The sequence below is a fragment of the Panthera tigris genome, chromosome C2 (assembly GCF_018350195.1).
Source record: "Panthera tigris isolate Pti1 chromosome C2, P.tigris_Pti1_mat1.1, whole genome shotgun sequence".
Taxonomy (NCBI): domain Eukaryota; kingdom Metazoa; phylum Chordata; class Mammalia; order Carnivora; family Felidae; genus Panthera; species Panthera tigris.
In genome coordinates, this window is record NC_056668.1 from 132,403,226 (window position 1) to 132,421,981 (window position 18,756).

The 18,756-nt window shown below is 45.8% G+C and overlaps 1 protein-coding gene across 3 annotated transcripts in view; it reads right to left on the reverse strand.

Annotated features, from left to right (window-relative positions):
* The window catches only part of RFTN1 (raftlin, lipid raft linker 1), a 208,212-nt gene that overhangs the window by 38,066 nt on the left and 151,390 nt on the right, over positions 1-18,756 (reverse strand). For all 3 annotated transcript variants that reach the window (XM_042956971.1, XM_007087353.3, XM_042956970.1), the window contains 2 exons: positions 17,621-17,824; positions 6,257-6,372 (listed from right to left, as the gene is read on the reverse strand). In XM_042956971.1, the coding sequence (XP_042812905.1) occupies positions 6,257-6,372; positions 17,621-17,824 (320 nt within the window). The remainder of the gene's footprint in view (positions 1-6,256; positions 6,373-17,620; positions 17,825-18,756) is intronic.

Sequence of the window (18,756 nt, forward strand, 5' to 3'; positions counted from 1 at the left end):
CTTAGTGCACTGATGTGTCACTATCAAAACCGAGTGGGACGCGAGGAATCTGACCAAGTGAGAGCACCCAGAGCTGCTAGAACAGACTCAGCGTTGCCCTGAACACCTTGTGGGCCTCCTCTGTGCCGTGATTTGCTCTGGGTTGGAAAAGGGGTGGAGTTACAGCCTGGTAGGGGAAGGGGATGTGTCTGCAGTCAAGGTCATTCAAGGCAGTGGTCACTTATGGGAAAATCTTTTGAATCACAGGAAAAAGACAGAGAACTACTATCTTTGGCACTCAAGGCTATGATCTCAGAACCAAAATAATTATCCTAGAGAAACCGTGGCAATGAAAGAAATGTCAGATGGTTTAATAAGAATAAATATTGGCTCCCTTGTCACAGCAGAAGGTGGTGGATTGTAGATACCACAGAAATTGATGTTACTCCCTTACAAATCCTGTGTGGATTGTTCAAGAGATGGCTGGGAGCCCCTAGAAACAAAAGATGGATCCCCAGAAGTCTACAGAATACAGAAGTTAGTGCAGAACGAGTGGGGCCTGTGTGTCCCCAGGGTTAGGGGACTGGAGGGGTGGAGGTGTACCCCAGAGTGGATGTCAGTTACAGAAATGCATCTCAGCGAGCCTCTCGTGATTCTTTCAGGGATAAAATGGTGACATGTTAGGTGGAACAAGAGGGCCATCTGAAACTTCTGGCAAAAGGGTTTGGCGTCAGGTTAGAGACTAGAGGAAAAACCCCCCAAACATGCCAAAAGACCATGTCCTCCATCTAGTGTGTTTGACATTGGACTGGAAAGGAGCCATCCTACAAATGAAACCTTCAGAGAAGCCCAAGCTGAGATGATCCTCCAAAAATGCAGGACGATATAACCATGATCAAAAATGTCTCCATAGGCTGGAAGAATGGGCAGAAATTAATAGGATGAGATGAACTGGGAGTCGGTTCAATAACAGATTGAATACACAGGGAGCGGATGGGGAGAGCTGAGTATGTGCCACCCTACATGATGCAATCTGTCATGGCTGCCCCAAAGTTGATCCAACCACCTGCTGGACGAGCAGAAGCCCAAGTCCAGCTGTCAGAGGACCAAGCGCTCACAGGTGGCAGGCTCCTCTCCAGCTTGCTCATGGCCCCCTGATCCCAGCCACCGAGCACATCAGGCTGAGTCCCACAGGCTCCCAGACCCGCGTAGGTCAGTTAGACCCACTGTCATCACTATGTGTCTTCATTTACATTATTTAAACTGATGGTAAAGACAAAAGAAGTTGTTTCTGGGAAAACTAAGTAGAATGCTTTGAAGAGATTTGACAAAGTGCAGTTGCCTAAAAATAACAACTGTGGCTGACTTAGAAGTGGTGGGGGCTGGAAAAGAGTACGAAAAAAATCATGAAATCGAGGATTCGGCAGTGAGATCCCTTTCCTAGACTTTCAAGACACTGCCCCAGGACACTGGTGATCGCAACACCTTGGGTGTGGTTTACACAAGAAAGGTGAAGTGAAATTCCAATCAGCAGACTTCAAACTCTAAAAGATGGGCAAATGGATGCGTATTTATATATTTTACATTAAAATAAAATGTGTGGGGGTATGAATATGATTTTCTTTGGTTCTTTTTAATTGGCTTTTCAATTAACTCTCTAACCACCATACCAACTTGCATCAGCTAAAAGAGTTTTTACTGTTATCGCATGGTCAGTTCTGGCAGCAAATTTCACAAGGGGCGCGGAAGGCTCATTCCAAGGAGAGGGGTGAAGACAGAGAAGGCTCTAAGGCCTCAAGGGCACCTGATGGTGTCCATAAGCAGTGATGGGCTCCCAGGCTGAAGGACATGCAACCTCAGAATGAAAAAGAGGGTCCCTGTCTCTGTCTTTCCGTCTCTCATCCATATGACCTATTCATCTCTGTAGTTTCCCCCTTTCTTTCCAAGAAGGACCCTTTCTGCTCACACTCTAAATTGTAAACTCAAAGAAAGTAAACAAAATACCCATTACAGATGCTGTGCGGACGGGCTTTCATACTACTCAAAACTGCCACAGGTTTCCAACTGAGAAACACGCAATGCATTTGGCTCCACACTTTTCCCTTGCGCAACCTCTGGTGTGCTTTCAGAGCAAGAGCAAGGCAACCGGGAGAGGATCTTTCTAGCCGATGACACCAGGGGACCAATAAAAGAAAGTACTATTTCCCTACGATATGCCAAGAGCTACACTCACAACTTTTGAATATATCATTTTTTAAATTCTCAACTTTGAGAGGCTGACAGTGTTCCCACTCATACAGCTGAAAGATGGAAAAACAAAGAGGGGGTACACTCAGTCACTTGGCTGGGAATAAGACAGCCAGGATGCATTCCCAGACCAGACTCCAGAATCTACCTTCTCTTTCCAACACGCTGCGGTGTTTGCAGAGCTGTGAAGAGTTAGGTAGGTTTTCTCATGAAAGCGTCCACGTGTGCACGTGCACATGGGGACAGGGAAGCCGGGAAATGTGGCTCAACTGGAATGGCACGTGTGTACTGCGAGCTGAGGATACTAATGTGCGCAGGAGGCAGAAAAGGAACAGGGCAGTCCCAACTGTGAGCAAAGAGAACAAGCTGGTCAGCAGTGTTTTGTGGCCAGAGCCCAGGAGTTTATGGGCTGGCCTGGAAGGAGAGAGGTTGCCAGAAAGGCAGGGTCAACCACAAGCCAAGAGGGATCTGCCCAGGGCTTGAACAGGAAAGACCCTTCCCAGAGGCCAAAAGGGTGAAGAGAGGAAGCAGGTGGGTCTCAAGGGTGAAAGGTGAGGCTGCTGGACAAAGGCCCACACACCTGGAGGGGCCAGCAGAAGGGGGGCCGTCAGTGGGGGGAGGGGGGACTTCTGACACAGCCTCTTCAAAGAGCTGAGCTGTGGGTTCTGCCCTGGACTGGACACCGCTGGGCCATGCTGGGACACAGTGTATCCATGTGGTTCTGCTAAGGCAGCGATTCCCAAAGTGGGCTTGAAAAGGAACCTCTGTGAGGAGGGCCTGGATACCTGTGTGTTTAAAAGCTCTTGAGGGATTCACGCTTCATTCTGAGAAGTGTATGTGTACCTAACGCTGAACCAAAAGGCCTGCAACCCAATTCAGGAAGCATTTACTGGAAGCCTTAGAGAACAAAGATGAACGCGCCCACGCTGAGAAACTCGCAGTAAGGAAGGAAAGTGGATAAAGAAATCATAGTGATCATAATAGGAGCTGACAGACTTATGCACAGAGAATTACGGAAACACAAAGGAAGAGTCTTTTACTCTGAAGGAGTCTGAAGGGCTTCCTGAAGGAGGCCACCTATGAGCTGACCTAAAGTCTGCCAATACAGCCGCAAAGAGGAAGAGAAACCCATATGCCCAGGGGTACAGTCTGTCCAGAAGAGATCTCCCCTCCTTTAGTCCTCAAGAGATGGCACTCAGAAGCTGACGCTGCTAAAATGGACGGGGGTCTGTTTCCACTGTGGGGAATTTGGGAATGCTCCAAAGGCACCAGAGAAAAGAGCGAGACTGAAGACTTGTGCGGGGGGAGAACTGGCTGAACACCTACATCAAAACCATTAATTCACTTGTCACTATCAGGAAAATTAAGAAAATGTGTTTCTGCCCAACTGGATGCCAGCCACACCTGCCTATCATAATGTCAACATGTGATGGAATAAAGGCCTATCTAGTGATGTGCTGGTAAATGCTTACAACTGGCTCTCTGAGCCATGGTGGGGGTGGGAGGGTGGAATCCTAATTTCTAGGCTTTGCCAGTTTTCATGGTGCGGTACTTCCACAAACACAATTTCAAGCTACTAATGACTGAATCCGTCACTGAATACGGAGTTGGAAAGAGAGGCACAGAACCAGCTTCACAAGCTGGTGCACACCACTGGGCCCATTGTGGGTCTTAAAACCCTACGCCATTTCCCAGGATCTCTGGAGAAAAGCCACAGCATTCCTGAAGTGTGTGTGTGTGTGCGTGTGTGTGTGCGTGTGCGCGTGTGCGTGTGTCCGTGAGGGAGAGAAGGGGACGAGGGACAATGACGACATGACCCAACACTAATAACACCAAATAGATTAATGCACAAAAATAGGAGGTCAAGAGAAAAAAGTTCAAACATCTGAGAAAGAAATAAAATTAACAAATCAACCTAACGGAAACCAATCTGCACAGCCAGGAAACTTTCTGAATAAATGTTCATCTTTCCTGACCTAGCCTCTTAACCCATAAAATTGACCTCTTCTAATTAAAAAGACAATTGTGTCCTTATTTTAGTTTGTAACTTTAACTTCCTCCCACAAACATTTTAGATAGGATGCATTCACTCCAGTTACCCATCAAGGTCACAGTTAATTTCAAAGGCTGAAGAAAGACAAGCCACTGGGGTACTTTTCCTATCACAACTTTCATCAACTAACACACAACCACAGACATCTGGTGAGAGTGGCATCTATCCTGTTCTTTTAGACACTGGCTCTTGAAACCGTGAATCAGGATCTCCCTTGTGAAAAAGGATTGCTGAGGCCCATCCCCAGAGTTTCTAATTCAGTCCATCCGGGGTGGGGTCCAACAATCTGCATTTATAGCAACTTCCCAGGTGACGCCAATGCTGCTGGTCCTAGGACCACACTTTGAGACTTTGGATCAAAGCCATCAAATCACCTTTCTTGAGGAAACCGCGGTGCCCTCCCTTAACAGCCATTTTAATGTGCTGATGGCAAGAGATGTTGCACACGTCCCGTGACCCGTCAATCACTTCCACACATGCACCTGTTTTTGGTGCAGCCACATGTGGCTTGCTGTGAAGGCTAAGTGTGACAGAGCAAACAGAGTTACTGAGTGTTAAAGCCTGTGGGCTGTTTTAATAGGGTCCTTAAGATCCTCAGTTGGCACCCTTGTTATTTCATCTTTCATCTGACCACATGAGGTGGGCTGGATGAACAGCATGGCCCCATCTTAAATTCAGGATGTTTAGGGACCCGAGGCGGGGTGTGTGTGTGTGTGTGTTGGGGTGAGGGGACATGAGACCAAGGTCAGGCAGGGGGAGCTGGCAGAGCCTGATGGCAAACCAGGTCATGACCCAATTCCTTACTTTTCTTTAGGGCTCCTGGACCCTCATCTAACTGGGCCCTGGATGCTGTGTTTTTGGAATTCCAATTTCTGATTGATTAGTACAGTTTTCCATTGTACTCTGTCCCCTTCCTGGCAAGCAGTTACTGCACATCACTGCCCAGATGCAGGCATGCCTGCTCAGAACTGCTGCCAGCGTAGAGGACAGGGGACAGACCGCTGAGGTGCCCACCACCCTCCAGCAACTAGGTGAGGGTGTCGCCTGCCATCAGGCTGCAGAGGGCACAGCCAGAGGGCACAAAGATGTGGCAAGCACCCACTGTCTGGTGGGTCCCGGCACCCCATGCCCCTCACAAAGAGCTGAACCCACACCTGTCTTACTCTGGCACAGAGAGTCCGGTTTGGCAAGGCCCCTCCGAGCGATGCTAACCCTGTGTTTTTCCAGGGCCTCCTCAAGAAATCCTTTCAGAAATCAGTCCCGCATGTTTAAACAGCTTGCCCGTTTACACCCAAGATGCTGGATGGACAAGAGATGAGTCTGAGAAGCCCACCCTTCTACAGCGCCCTCAAAGTACACACCGGCGAATCTCAGAAAGAAATCAGGTCTTGGAATGTCCCAGTGGGACGTGGCTCAAGGAATTACTCTGCCCACAGCAGTTTGGTGGCTTCAAGGGTCAACATCTCTCAAGCACATCCTTCAGCATTTATTGTGTAACCTTGGGCCAGGGACCTAACCTCAGTTTCCTCATCTGTGAAATAGGGGCAGTCATATACTTGCCTCATGGGCTTTTTGTCAAAGATTGAGTGTGTATGCACCAATTTCTTCCAAGGATACTTGGCAGAGGAAGGCATAAGGTCTAACACCAACAATCATGTTGCTCTCATTCTGGTGGACACAGACTCTATGTTGGCCTCACGTATGTCACTTGGAGTTTCCAGTGATATGCAAATGAATGAATGAAGAACCTCTTTCCACCCAATGGTCCAGCACGCACACTATTTTTCCTACAGAAAGGGAAAGTGGGGCCCATGCCCCAACTGGAGGGCACAGAAGCATTTGAAAGGGGCCTTGTAGGTCTACCCAGGTCAAACTGCCTTTCAGAGGAAAGCCACAGCAGACACGGTCAGACCCAGCAAGCGGATAAAACAATCATTGTCCAAACAAAGGAAGCACCACTGCCAATCTCACACTTACTTCCAGGACTGTCCATTGTTCGACAACAATAGCATCATAGCCCTGCGTGGTTTTGCTATCTTCTGTGGAAACAGCTTCAAAGATGAATACTCCATCTGTCAGGCTGTGCAAGGAATCTGTGGAAAAAGAAAAGAGGCGGGGGGAGTTCTGTAAACCGTCTGTGGCAGAAGCCTTACAAGCAGCAAAAATTTTCACTGCATTCATTAATAATCCCAATCAGAACATCTTTTCAGCATGTTAATTAAAGAAGGCACACACAGCCATAGAGTCTAGCCCCATCAGAATGAATGAGACTAATTTACCTCGCAGTTCTGAATAATATCCTTGATTTTATGAGCCCAAATTTCATTGTTAGCAATCACCATTTGATTTCACGCGTTTACCTTCTTTTTCACGCTCCAACGTCAGGATGCACTGGGGAGAACTTATTCAGGGCAAAACACAGTCATTTAGAGACAGTTTTTAGAAGAAAACTATATTTAGGTGGAAGGTTTTTTTAAAGGGGGGATAGATATAACACAGCAGATCTGAGTTTGTCGGATGCACTCTAGATGCGCTGATTCTTGGAAGTTCTCATCATGTGGACAGCTGTACAGATGACGCTTTAGCTCTTGTCAAGAGGCAGAATTTGAGGGAAAGGGGAATTTTCCCAAATGATTTACCACTGAAAATGTTTCCTTGGGCATTGCTCTGGTCTGTGTGCCAGGTTCTGAGTTCTATATGATTCAATAAATGTACGTTAAACATATAACAGGATTCAAGAAGGATTCATTGTCTTAGGCAGTGAGAGTATAAAGAAAATTACAACAGAGTCCCCGCCACAGCCGAAGACATTAAGGGAGGTGTTTTCTGCCGCTCCTCCTTTTTTTAATATGGCTTTTAAATGCCCTAAATTCATTTAGATAAGAGATTGTGGGAAAGAGGACTAGACAGAGAAGCAGGTGGTTTGGATCCATGCTCTATCATGAAAAGTGACGTGACCCCTTTCAGGGACTGGGTCTCTCATCTGTGACATGGGAATGTGTACACAGAATCACTCCTGGTCCCTAGATTCTAATCTACAAATCAATCACACCATTAGGTACTGAATTGTGTCCTCCCCCCATCCAATTCATATGTGAAGCATTAACTTCCAAAGTGACAGTATTTGGAGGTAGGGCCTTTAGGGAATTAACTAAGGTTAAATGAGGTCATAAGGGTCGGTCCTAATCTGGTAAGACTGATGTCCTTACCAGGAAAACACCAGAGGGACCCCCCTCCCCTCTCCCTGCACAGAGGCAATGCCAGATGAAGAAGAGAGAAGGTGGCTGTCTGCAGGTTAGGAAAAGAGGCCTCAAGCAGAAACTGAATTTGCCAGCACCTTAACCATGGACGACATCTAGCCTCCTCAACTCTGAGAAAATAAATGTCTATTATTTAAGCTATCCAGCCTGTGGTATTTTGTTATGGCAATTCACATTAAAAATATCTTTAGTGATATACTATTTTTATTTTAGAAGGATAATTCACATAATAATATGATTTTTTTTTTAAAAGAAAGGGAGATAAATTCAGAAAGTCCTTTGTATTACATTGGAGTTCAGGAACTGCCAGCATTTTCCAGAAGCCACAAAGAAAAAGACAGACAGATGTAAATACTTAACAAATATTTAGCTTCTGTCTTCCACTAGACCTCATAAAGACAATTGAAAGGCCATTAAATGAGAAAATTGTTTGCAACAACAAAAATAAATAAATAAATGGCTAAGCTTAACATTCTTTATACGTGTATAAAAAGCTTATGGTGGTTAAGGGAATTTTAACTGTACAATCTTTTAGGAGAGCAATTTCACAAGGTCTAAAGAGCCTGAAACAAAAAAGTCCATCTTCTTTGACCCAGAAATTCTACCTCGTTCAGTCTATTCTAAGGAAATAACCACTAAAGCCATCAAATATTTATCTACCAGCATGACTTACAAATTCCTGAAAAACATAAACAATCTAAATGCTCAACAATTCAAATATTCAACCATGGAAAAGTAGTCGAATAAGTTAGGAGACTTCCATATAATTAAATACTATGTGGCTACAAAAAAATCATGGGAATGTAATGATTCAGAAAAATTCCTTAGAGACAATGTTATAAAGAAGAAGAAAAAAACAGGATACAAGCCTGCGGTATGAGCTGTATGTGAATTTTTTTTATGTTAAGAAGGGTTAGACAAACTTTAAGGAAATACATAAAATCTAGCAGCACTTATGATTGGTGGGATTAGGTATAATTTGAATTTCTTCTTATCCTTTTCTACAAGATTAATGCAAGAGTTAACACAAGCATCATACAAACAGACAACACAGATGAAAATGAATTTTCTTTTTCTCTCCTTTACATGGCTCTTGAAGGCAGAACTAGAATCAAAAAGTTTTAGGAACTATGGGGAGAAAATGTGAGTACAATATAAACAGAAAGTACCTTCCTTAGAGTAGTCTAAAAAATGGAAGGTAAAACCTCAGAAGAGTGAGCAGTGTGTTCCTGGAAGCATTTAAGCTTATACTGAAAACACTTCTAGCTGCTCATTCATTCCAATGCCTACCTAGCATCTATTTTGTGCCAGGTACTCCTGTGGTCACCGGAGATCTTGCAGGCAGCAAGACATATGAAGTCTCTGCCCCATGGAGCTTACCTTGCAGTGTGGGGAGGGAGACAGTGACATAATGTTAGAGGTGATAAATGCTATAAAAATATCAAATGGGCTAAGGGGAGAGAGTGCAGGTGGAGGCAGTGGTTGGGTATTTTTCAAAACGGGTCTCCTCATTTTGAGTAGAGATATGTACTTAACCATGCAGGGAAGGCTTTTGGATCTTCAGGGTTTAAGAGTTAGGTAGAGGATACAGCTGGAGTAGGGATGCACAGTTAATGAGGGGTAGCCAAGGACCACAAGAGCAGTGGAATCAGGAGAGAAGAAAGTCAAGACTAAGATGATGGGTGGGACGACCAGCTAACTAGGCACTTATCCATGTGACTTGTTTGGCCAATGGGATATTAGCAGGTATGATGCAACAAGGGCTTGGCAAGCCCTTGTGGTTAAACTTAACCTCTTCTATCTCTGCCACCACTTTGAGAGGACATGCCCCAGCTGCCCAAGAGCAGCTCAGCTTAGATCAGCTGACCCACAGACCTGAGAGTGAGCCCATCTGAGATCAGCAGAACTGCCTCATGGAGTTGCTCCAGCCAACACACCAATGTGTGAGAATAGTACTGTTTTTAGCCAATGACTCTGGGGTGGCTTGTTACACAGCAGTACTGTGGCAATAGCTGACTAATACAACGCCCAACCTAAACCTAAGAAATATGAGACTGGTGTACTTTGGTTGGCTTGGGGATATTCTTGATTATTCCAGAATGACCAGCTCAATGACTCACAGCCGTGAGACTAATTCCTGGAGCACAGCAGCCTTGTCCAATATGACGAGATAATACTCCATTTTAAGTGAGATCAATTTAAGTTCATCAGCACCATGCTCCAGTTTCTTATTTGTTTCCTAAACTGAGAGTGTGTTATCAAACAGCCTTAGCAAAAGTACTAAGGTTGCCTCTCTCATCTGCTCTGCTAAAAAGTTTTCCCCAAGTGTTTGTTTGCTGCCCTCCTAAGAAATGTTTTACAGAGATAACCAGCGAAGAACAGGGCTTCTCTTTAAACCACATTATAGGTATTTGGGGCCTCAGGACAAGATGAACCATAGTAAAGTTCACTTTTAAAGTTCTGAAGAATAAAGATCCAGCTGGAGCTCCTGCCACAGTAGGAATACCCTATAGAACCACTTTGAATAAAGCTTTCCCAAGTCCTGACCTGGGGATGCTTGAGACCAGAATACATTCAATGATTCCCTCAGGATTAGACCAACACAGCACAAATCCCCACAAGACTCCTACCAAAATATGTTATCTCCAATCTCCAAAGTCTTTACGTACAAATCTCAATGGAAAACCTCCAAGACCTTAAATTGTGCCTATCATTGCTTTAAGTAATAGAGTACCCAATTTGGCATAAATATTACGATGGTATTTAGCCTGCCGACAGTACCGTGCAGTGGAGCTGAGGTCCAGAAGAGGGAATGAGACACCATAGTCCATCCAGACTTCCTTTCCCAGCCGCTGCCTGGCTTTCTCTGCTTCCTCCCTGGTCACAGGCCTGGGAGGAGGGCTGTGTGGTCAGTGGGGAGACGTATGGCCAGACTTGGGGTGTGCAATAGGAATAAACCAGGTCCTTATTTACCAGCTGCCTCAGCCACCGTCTGCCTTCCAGCCCCTCAGCCCACTGCTCTGCTATTCTGAATCCGGAGTGCTGATTCACCCACTTAACTACAAAGCAAGTTCGGAATGGCTGTCAAAATTTGATCATCTGTAACAGCAAAAAAGTCAATGAACCACGGAGAGCAGACAGCTGGGCTTTTAAAGAGCCCCTTGTTTTGACGGCCTCGTCCACTCCGAGTCTTCTCATTACCTTCCTGGCTCAGCCTTGCTGTGATGCGCACCGAGCTGGGTATAAATAGGTCTTTCTTACAGTGAAGGCTCCCAATGTAAAAGGTTAAATCACCCTACATCTATGGAAAACACTCCATTATCACTGCATTTTTTATTAAAGTAAAGATGCTTCCCTACTGTGCACAGAGAGGTATTTGCCCCAGTACTGTATAAATATTTGATGCCAGTCTTTTGGCAAAAGGCCACCTTAACATTCCAAGCTTATGATTTTATAAAAAGGAGGTGTGAAAAGGAGATTTGCCCCATTATTCCAAGAGGTAAATTCTGGGAGGGCAACTGTTCTTTCCCTGCAGCCTCTGAAACCTAGCAAACTAAGCTTCAGGCTTATCCTCGGTGCTGTTCCCCAAAGTCCAGCTGGAAATGTGCACACCATGACAAATGGTCAACGTATGTGGTCTAATTACGCGAGATGAAAAAAGAAAAAGTCACCGTTCTCCTTTTAACAAGCTAGGTTGGACTAAACCGTCCCCACTGAGGTAGCTGGCCTAACAGATTTCCTTGAGTCTCTGAGAGCCCCTTCTCCCCATCAGAGGCTACATGGTGCTCACGGCACCCCGTATGTGCCAGGAATGGCACGTCCTGATTATATAACCATAACTGCACATGTGACTGCTGTCACGATGACCTATGACCCCACCATAAATGTAATCGCCGTTTAACCAATCCTGGCTAATGGTGCCATGTTGCTCCCCGATCATACCGTGCCTAATTGACTGATATTATCAGAAGAGTGAGCAGGTCTACTGCCTTCTCCTTCCTGAGCACTCACAGCTGCTGTTGGCCTGCCTTCACTCCTGCATTCTAACTTTGAAGTGGTGAGTGACCTAGAGGAGGTACAACCCATCTTCAGTTGTAGCAAGGTGAACCCGCAAGTTCAGAGCCATTTAACCAACCAGACGGGGAAGAAACGCTCTGATTGGGTGTTTGCTGGATGTGAGGCACACGCCCAGGCACAGTTCATAGTTTCTCCCTGAATCCCTCCCCCACATCTGCAAGGCTAATCATCCCTCTTAGTAGGTGAGAAAATGGAGGTCTCAGAAGTTAAATCACGTGTCCATGTTCAAAGGGAATGCAAGGGGCAAAAGAGATCAAAAGTATGATTTGTTCGATTCCAAAGCCTGTGCCCTTTCAGTAACTAACAGGTATTTACTGAGCTAGCACTCTGTGTGCTGGGCGCTGGGGCTCCAGCTAGTGGTGGCGATGAACATCTCAGGTTCCCAGCCTGACCACTACACCATCCTCCATGTCTGGTGTTTTGGGTGCCATCCCAGGGATGTCACAGTGAGACTGGCCTTAGGGCTTCAGTTTGGGGCCAAATCTATGCAGACGCCATGCTTTCCTAGATGGGACAAAAAACACACTTGGAAGCGGAGTAGTTGTATCTATCGACCTAAAGGAGAGTATATAGCAATGAGAAGAAATGATCTGCAACTACATGGAAAACTGTGGATGGATCTCACAAATACAACGAGTGAAAGAAGCCCAACACAAGAAGGGCGTTCATTCACATACTCCATTCATATGAAGTTTACAACTAATCTATGGTGTTTCAAGTTGGGACTATGGTCATCCCCTGGGAACCAGGGACTATGAGGGGCATGAGGGGGCTTTGAGGGGGCTGGTACATTCTGTTTCTTGATCTGGTGCTGGTTTCAGAGACGTGCTCACCTTGTGAAAATCTCCTGGGCTATATCCTCATAACGTGCATAGTTTTCTCAATATGTGCTATACTCCAATAAAAGGGTCATTTGAAGATGTGCTATGAATAGAAGGGAAAATGCATCTATGGCATAAGGGAACTCTACCCCCACATTAGTAAGTGGCTCCTCTGAAACAGAGGCCATATCTGTAATCAGTAGGCCAAACATTCCCAGGCAGTGGCTGCTGGAAGCACCTGGGATTGCCTCATCTCTCTTCCTTTCCATTCCGCCTACACCTAGCTCTTCAATTCCCCGGGTTCCTGTGATACACGCCCGAATACCGGCTTTTCCCCTCATTGCCATCGGCACTACCGAGCGTCGTCCAGAAACCTTCATTAGTCACCTTCTGTATACAGCACACGGTGTACAAACACTGGGGTGCTAAGAAGTACAGATGCAGAATCTGCCCGAGGGTTTGTAGTCTTCACGTGAATGTAGCTCTATGTGTATTCTACTTGAAACAGGTACACTTTGAACTTGTGTATTTTGCAAATATAAAGCAATTTAGGTTATGCTGGGCATCAAAAATGATGATATAAATACTGAATGTTATTTGGATTTACATGTGGCTGGGGTATCAGGGACAGTCTCAAGGAAGACAATCTATCAAAAGGATAGGAATGGAGGAACATGTAAGTATAATGTGTCTCCTGATGAGATGCAACTTTAAAACCCAACAGCTTCTAGAATGTACTGTGGTCGCACTGCTTAATTTATCAAGGCCTTAGAACTAAATTCCAGTGTACAGGATACAGAGGCTAGAGAAATTAGGTAAATGACATCACAAGGCACCGACCGCAGACAAATAATGCAGGACATTCAGCAGTGTACGAGGCTGGGTTTATTTCAAACAGCGAGGCTTATAAAAAAGGACTCTTTTAGGTAAAACTTGAGAAGTGAGGATATGGTCACCATATGCAGTGCATAATGCTGGACTGGATTCTGGTTCAGACCATCAGACCACTTGCTGCCAAGGACATTTTTGAAACAAATGAAAACATGTTTCGTTTTTTTAAAATTTCTTTTGAGAGAGAGAGAGAGAGAGAGACAGCGAGCGCAGGGGAGGGGCAGAGAGAGAAGGAGAAAGAGGATCCCAAGGAGGCTCCATGCTGTCAGTGCGGAGCCCAATGTGGGGCTCGAGCTCACAAACCATGAGCCAAAATCAAGAGTCAGACGCTTAACCGAACGAGCCACCCAGGCACCCCCAACTGAAAACATTTGAATGTGGGATGGATAAAGACGATACTGCCAGGGGTGTAAGGACTGTGGGGCTAGGAGAGGGTGAGGGGAGGGCCAGGGGAGCAGGAGAAGGAGAGCCAGCACAGGGCCAAGGGAGGGAAAAGGGAGGTGGGAACAAGGATAGGGCAAGGGCAGAACAAACGACAAGGCCAGCCAGGGGACACAGGGAAGACCAGGGCAGGCAAGGAGAGCTGATGGTGGCAGCCGTAGCATCGATGGCCAGTGATAGCAGCAGGTACTCTGCAGGCCTGGAGGCCCTTGGTGAGAAATCAGGCTCCTGCTGGGTCTTTAGAGGCTGGGCACCCAGCTCCACCTTGCCCTTACCTTGGACTCCTGTACCTACCCAACTCCTCACCAACGGCAGAAAGATTCCCCTCCCGGCCTCTCCCATCTGCTGACAACACAGACTCTAGCTTTTGCCTCATCGGGTGGCGTTTCTGTGTGCCTGTCTGCCCTGCTGTCTGACCCACCCCTGGACGCAGCCACACAGGTGGCTGGCAGTCCAGGCCCTGCTACTTTCCTAAGGGTGACTCTGAAGCTCCCCTCCCTTCTCAAGGGTCACCCAAGGCCTCACTGGGAGCCTAAACCTCTTGCCAACACGGCCACCTCTTTTACCCCCTCCTCACATCCATTTTCCCTAGCCTGACCCTTCTTTCTTCCTACTGCTTTCTTGCCACTTACTAGCTGGCAACCTTGGCAATGACTTAACCACTCTGTGCCTCAGTTTCCACAGCCGTATCACAGGGATAACGATGGTATCTACCTTACTGACTTGTGGGGATTAGATGAGTTGCTGTGTTTGAACTGCTCAGACCAGCACCAACCCATAGTAACTGCCACGAGACCATCAGCATCATTATGCTTCTCTTTTATCTGTGCCGCTGCTTGCCAGGGCCCAAGGGCACAGCCACCCCAGCTGAAGACACCTGGTCCTTCTAAGGCTTAATAAAAGGTTCCAGAGGAGGAGCTCTGGAGACTCAGCAGAAGCCCAAACTTGAGGACCGTTAAAGTCTTTCCATGTCCCCGAGGGGTAAAGGCTTGAAAACAGGAGCTGGAGTCTTAACTGAACGATTCAAGCTAAAACATCACCCTGTTTATGGGACAAAGTTCTCACGGGTTTTATGACTCTGTGGAAAATATTTCAGAGTACAAATATCCATTTAAGAAGCAGGACTGGTGTTTTTCCAGGTGGCAAACAGCTTAAAGATGTGCTTCTAGCTCTGCCAGGTTTACTTGTAAGGACACTAATTATCTTATTAGAAACAGGTTCCTTTTTATAATTATGATTAGCTTGCCTTTTTTTTTTTTTAATTCTGGGAAAACAGCATATGTATATTTCATCCCTGCCCAACGGAAACCTTGGGCTTTTCCAGAGCAGAAACACCCTGGCCACTGAGCATTACTCCCAAGTCACATTCCCCCCACATCGAACCAGACAGGGCGAAATTGCGTTTGAAGTTTGAGTGGGTTTAAATAAATTTTGTTCTGAGAAATTTTGCAGCCATCCCCGAGACTGAGACGTGCAGCTGTGGCCGAGCCGTAGACATGTCATAGGCTTGGGGCTCGGCTTCCACAGTTGCACTTGCCAGGGGAAATTTCATGTTCTGTCTTCAAGGCAAGAAGGCAGGATTTACTGCAGCTAAAGCCAAGGGAGGATATAACAGCATTTCCAACACTCAAGTCAAATCTGAAGAAAAAACTGTATGAATTCTCTGTGCTTTTGGATTCAAGGTCAGAGAATGGTGTAGGAAGAAGGAATAGGAAATTATCTTGATTGCCAAAGCCATAATGGCCCAAAAGTTCACTTGGCATTGTGAACTTTCAAGGTGTCCTCTCTTGAGGCTCAGCTTGCCCCAGACATGCTGGGCAGTAGGACCAGAGAAAACTTCCCTTTTGATATCCTAATTCTCTAAAGTGGGGCCGCCTGTGTAGCTGTTACCTTCAGTGCTTTCCTGAACATTTTAAAGATGTTAGTATAACTGGGGCACCTGGGTGGCTCAGTCGGGTAATCGTCTGACTGTTGATTTCAGCTCAGCTCATGATCTCACAGTTCGTGAGTTCGAGCCCCAACATTGGGCTGTCTGCTGTCAGCATAGAGCCTGCTTTGGATCCTCTGTCCCCCTCTCTCTCTGCCCCTCCCCGACTTGCTCTCTCTCTCTCAAAAATAAATAAACATGAAAAAAAAAGATGTTAGTGTAACTAACTATAGGTTTCCCAGGGTTAAGGATGTATGGCCACAGAGACCCTAAGAGAAGATAAAAAGTGTGGCTGCCACAACCCAAGATGGGTGATGGGGTGTCCTTACAGGAAGCAGGAAGCGAAGGGCTCCTCTCTGGACTCCTCTAATACCAATGAATCAATCAGGGCTGTAAACATCTGCCCCAAGTAAATGCAACTCGTGTTTTATGCTGAATCTCAAAACAGACCGTGATGTTCTCTGGCTTCCGGGACCTCTGCAAGTATGCAGGGCCTCCTCAGGTAGAGGGAGGTTTCCAACCTTGCCGCCAGAGAACTAAATGGACTCTTCATTGGTTGTATTCATGAAATGTATACTCTAGAACTGCATAATACACTACTAGCCCCTAAGCATATATAGTGATTTAAATTTAAATTAATAAAAATCAAATAAATTTTTAAATTCAGGTCCTCAGTCATCCTAGCCACATTTCAAGTGGTCAATAGCCAGGTGTGAGTCGTGGCTACCATACTGGACAGCACGGATAGAGAACATTCCCATCATCACAGAAAGTTCTGCTGGATGGTGCTGCGGGACATGTATTCTTAATGAGCCAACCACCTTTCTTAGGTCATTCATCCATTCTACGAATGGTTGCGACCCCTTACACTATACAATGCCTGCTGCTACTGTATTAACACATTAGCATTAGATATTGATATTTAGACAGGAACAAGGGACTCACATCCAATTTAAGACCCGGCTGTTCTGTACAAAGTTCTATGACTTCCAGATGATTTAAAGTATGTACATTCAGAACTAATACTGATGTCTCCAGTTCTAAAGATGTTTGCTGGCATTTCAAGGATTGAATCCAAACTCCGTTCCTGACTCTGCTAATTCTTGGAGACAGAACTGCTCAACAGCCAAGACGGCGGTGTCAAAGCCCCCCTGCCAGGTTTTGCTGGGATCAACAAATTTGGTGTTGTGTTGCACTTAGAAATCCTGCTGACTGGCAGCCTTCAGGATCTTTACATGCTGGCATGTTAGCCCCACTCCCCAAACCGCCTCCCGGCTTTGACGCACCCTAGTCACTCAACCTGCCGTCGTGTTAACCCCAAACCCTTTCTCCGCTTGACGAGTTTCCCCATTGTGGGCAGACCTTCTGCCTTAGAAGGGCAGCCATCAGCAGTGCTGTACCCCATGTTATCTCCCTCAGAGACAACGCCTTACTGGGGAGGGGGTACCGGTGCCGTGAGACCCAGAAACAGTGTGTATCTCTACAGAGCTTACAGAAACTAGGCAGTTCAATTCATTTCTCAGTGGTTAATTCCAAGGTGCTGCTACTGCTACTTCAAACGGTAATAGTGTCTACAAACGATTTGCACTTTTGGAGCGGCAGGATCCCAGGGGGTAATTAACGAACGGGGAATAATCTTTTTAAAAGTTTTTAAAAGCAACATAGATTGAGGCCACCATCAAAAACAGAATCCCTTTGTTTTCTCTGTCGTGCTAGAAGATACCTGGCCGACTGACTCCTAGAGAGGTTTAGGGAGCACAGGTGGTGGTTTTTGTGGAAAATTCCTCAAGGTGTTAATGAGAAATCAAACGCAGCATGTTCATCAGCTGTGGGGCTTTCTGAATGGGGCAGGCTCTAAAGATGGTCTAAGATGAAAAGAGAAGCAGAGTTCATGAGGGCTGCCCAAGGTTTGTAACTTCCATACCATTGACCATGCCAAGGTAGAAGACTGCATTCACCAGCATGCCTCCTTTCCGGAAGTGGTCACTCATGTGCTCCAACCAGTTGGCATCCAAACCGCTCACCGTCTGGCCATTCTTGGAGACCCGGAGAGGAATAGTGACCGGATAGTATTGCCGGCACTTCTGATGGCTCTTCGGCTTGTTGAAAAGGGCAAGGATCTCCATTTCTGTTGGGATTTGTAAAGAAGGTGGGAGAGAAGAGGTCAAAGAGTGATAAAAACTTGCCTCATCGAGTGTAGTGAATCTCTTAGGAGCCTGAAGAAATGATATCAAAGGTAAACTTTCTGTTGGGTGGCACTATTGCCAAATAAAACCTGATTTCAGGTAGTAAGTTAGGGAGCCTTGAAAGTGACATGGACGTCAAAGGTTGAGCTTCCAATGGCGGGCGGGTGGCACATGGGTTTTGAATCTGGCGTGTAATGAATAGCTGTTATCTGGGATCAATTTGTATAGTCAGGTGTTTGTAAGGACATGGTAGACATTTCTAGAAATTCATACAAAGGTGTTTTGGAAGAAAAAAGTGGACGTATTTGGGTAAGAGCTGGTCTTTTTTATAAAAAAAAAAGGTGAATATACAGAGGCACATAAAAATAAAAATACTACTCTAATTCCAGGAACCTTGTATACCCTTGAACTCACTATTTATAAACTGCAGGGGTGTTTCCTGGGGCCGAACCCATAATACTTAATCAAGTACATCGAAAATACACCACTGATATGTAAAAATAAATATGTTCCCGTAAATGAGGGTTCCTGCCTGGAGTGGTAGGTAGGTGGCACTGGGAGTGGGGCTCTGAGCTTTCCCTTTCCTTCATTTATAGCTCAGTTCTTCAAAAATCAATACTCACTAGCACCCAGAAGCTGACCCGCGCCAGCTGTACGTGCTGCTGGGCCATGAGTGAACAGTATCAGCCTCGAGGAGCAAATACCTGGAATTTCAATCTAAGTCCTGAAGGTCTTTTTTTGTGTTACTCATTTAGTCAAGCAATCAGAGTTTACCCAGCTTAAAAAGCTTTGCTAACACAGGCTAGTCAGGAATAGGCTTTGGTTTCCAAAAATATCTATTGGAATAATAAGAAAATCCCCACCCTTCTTTCAG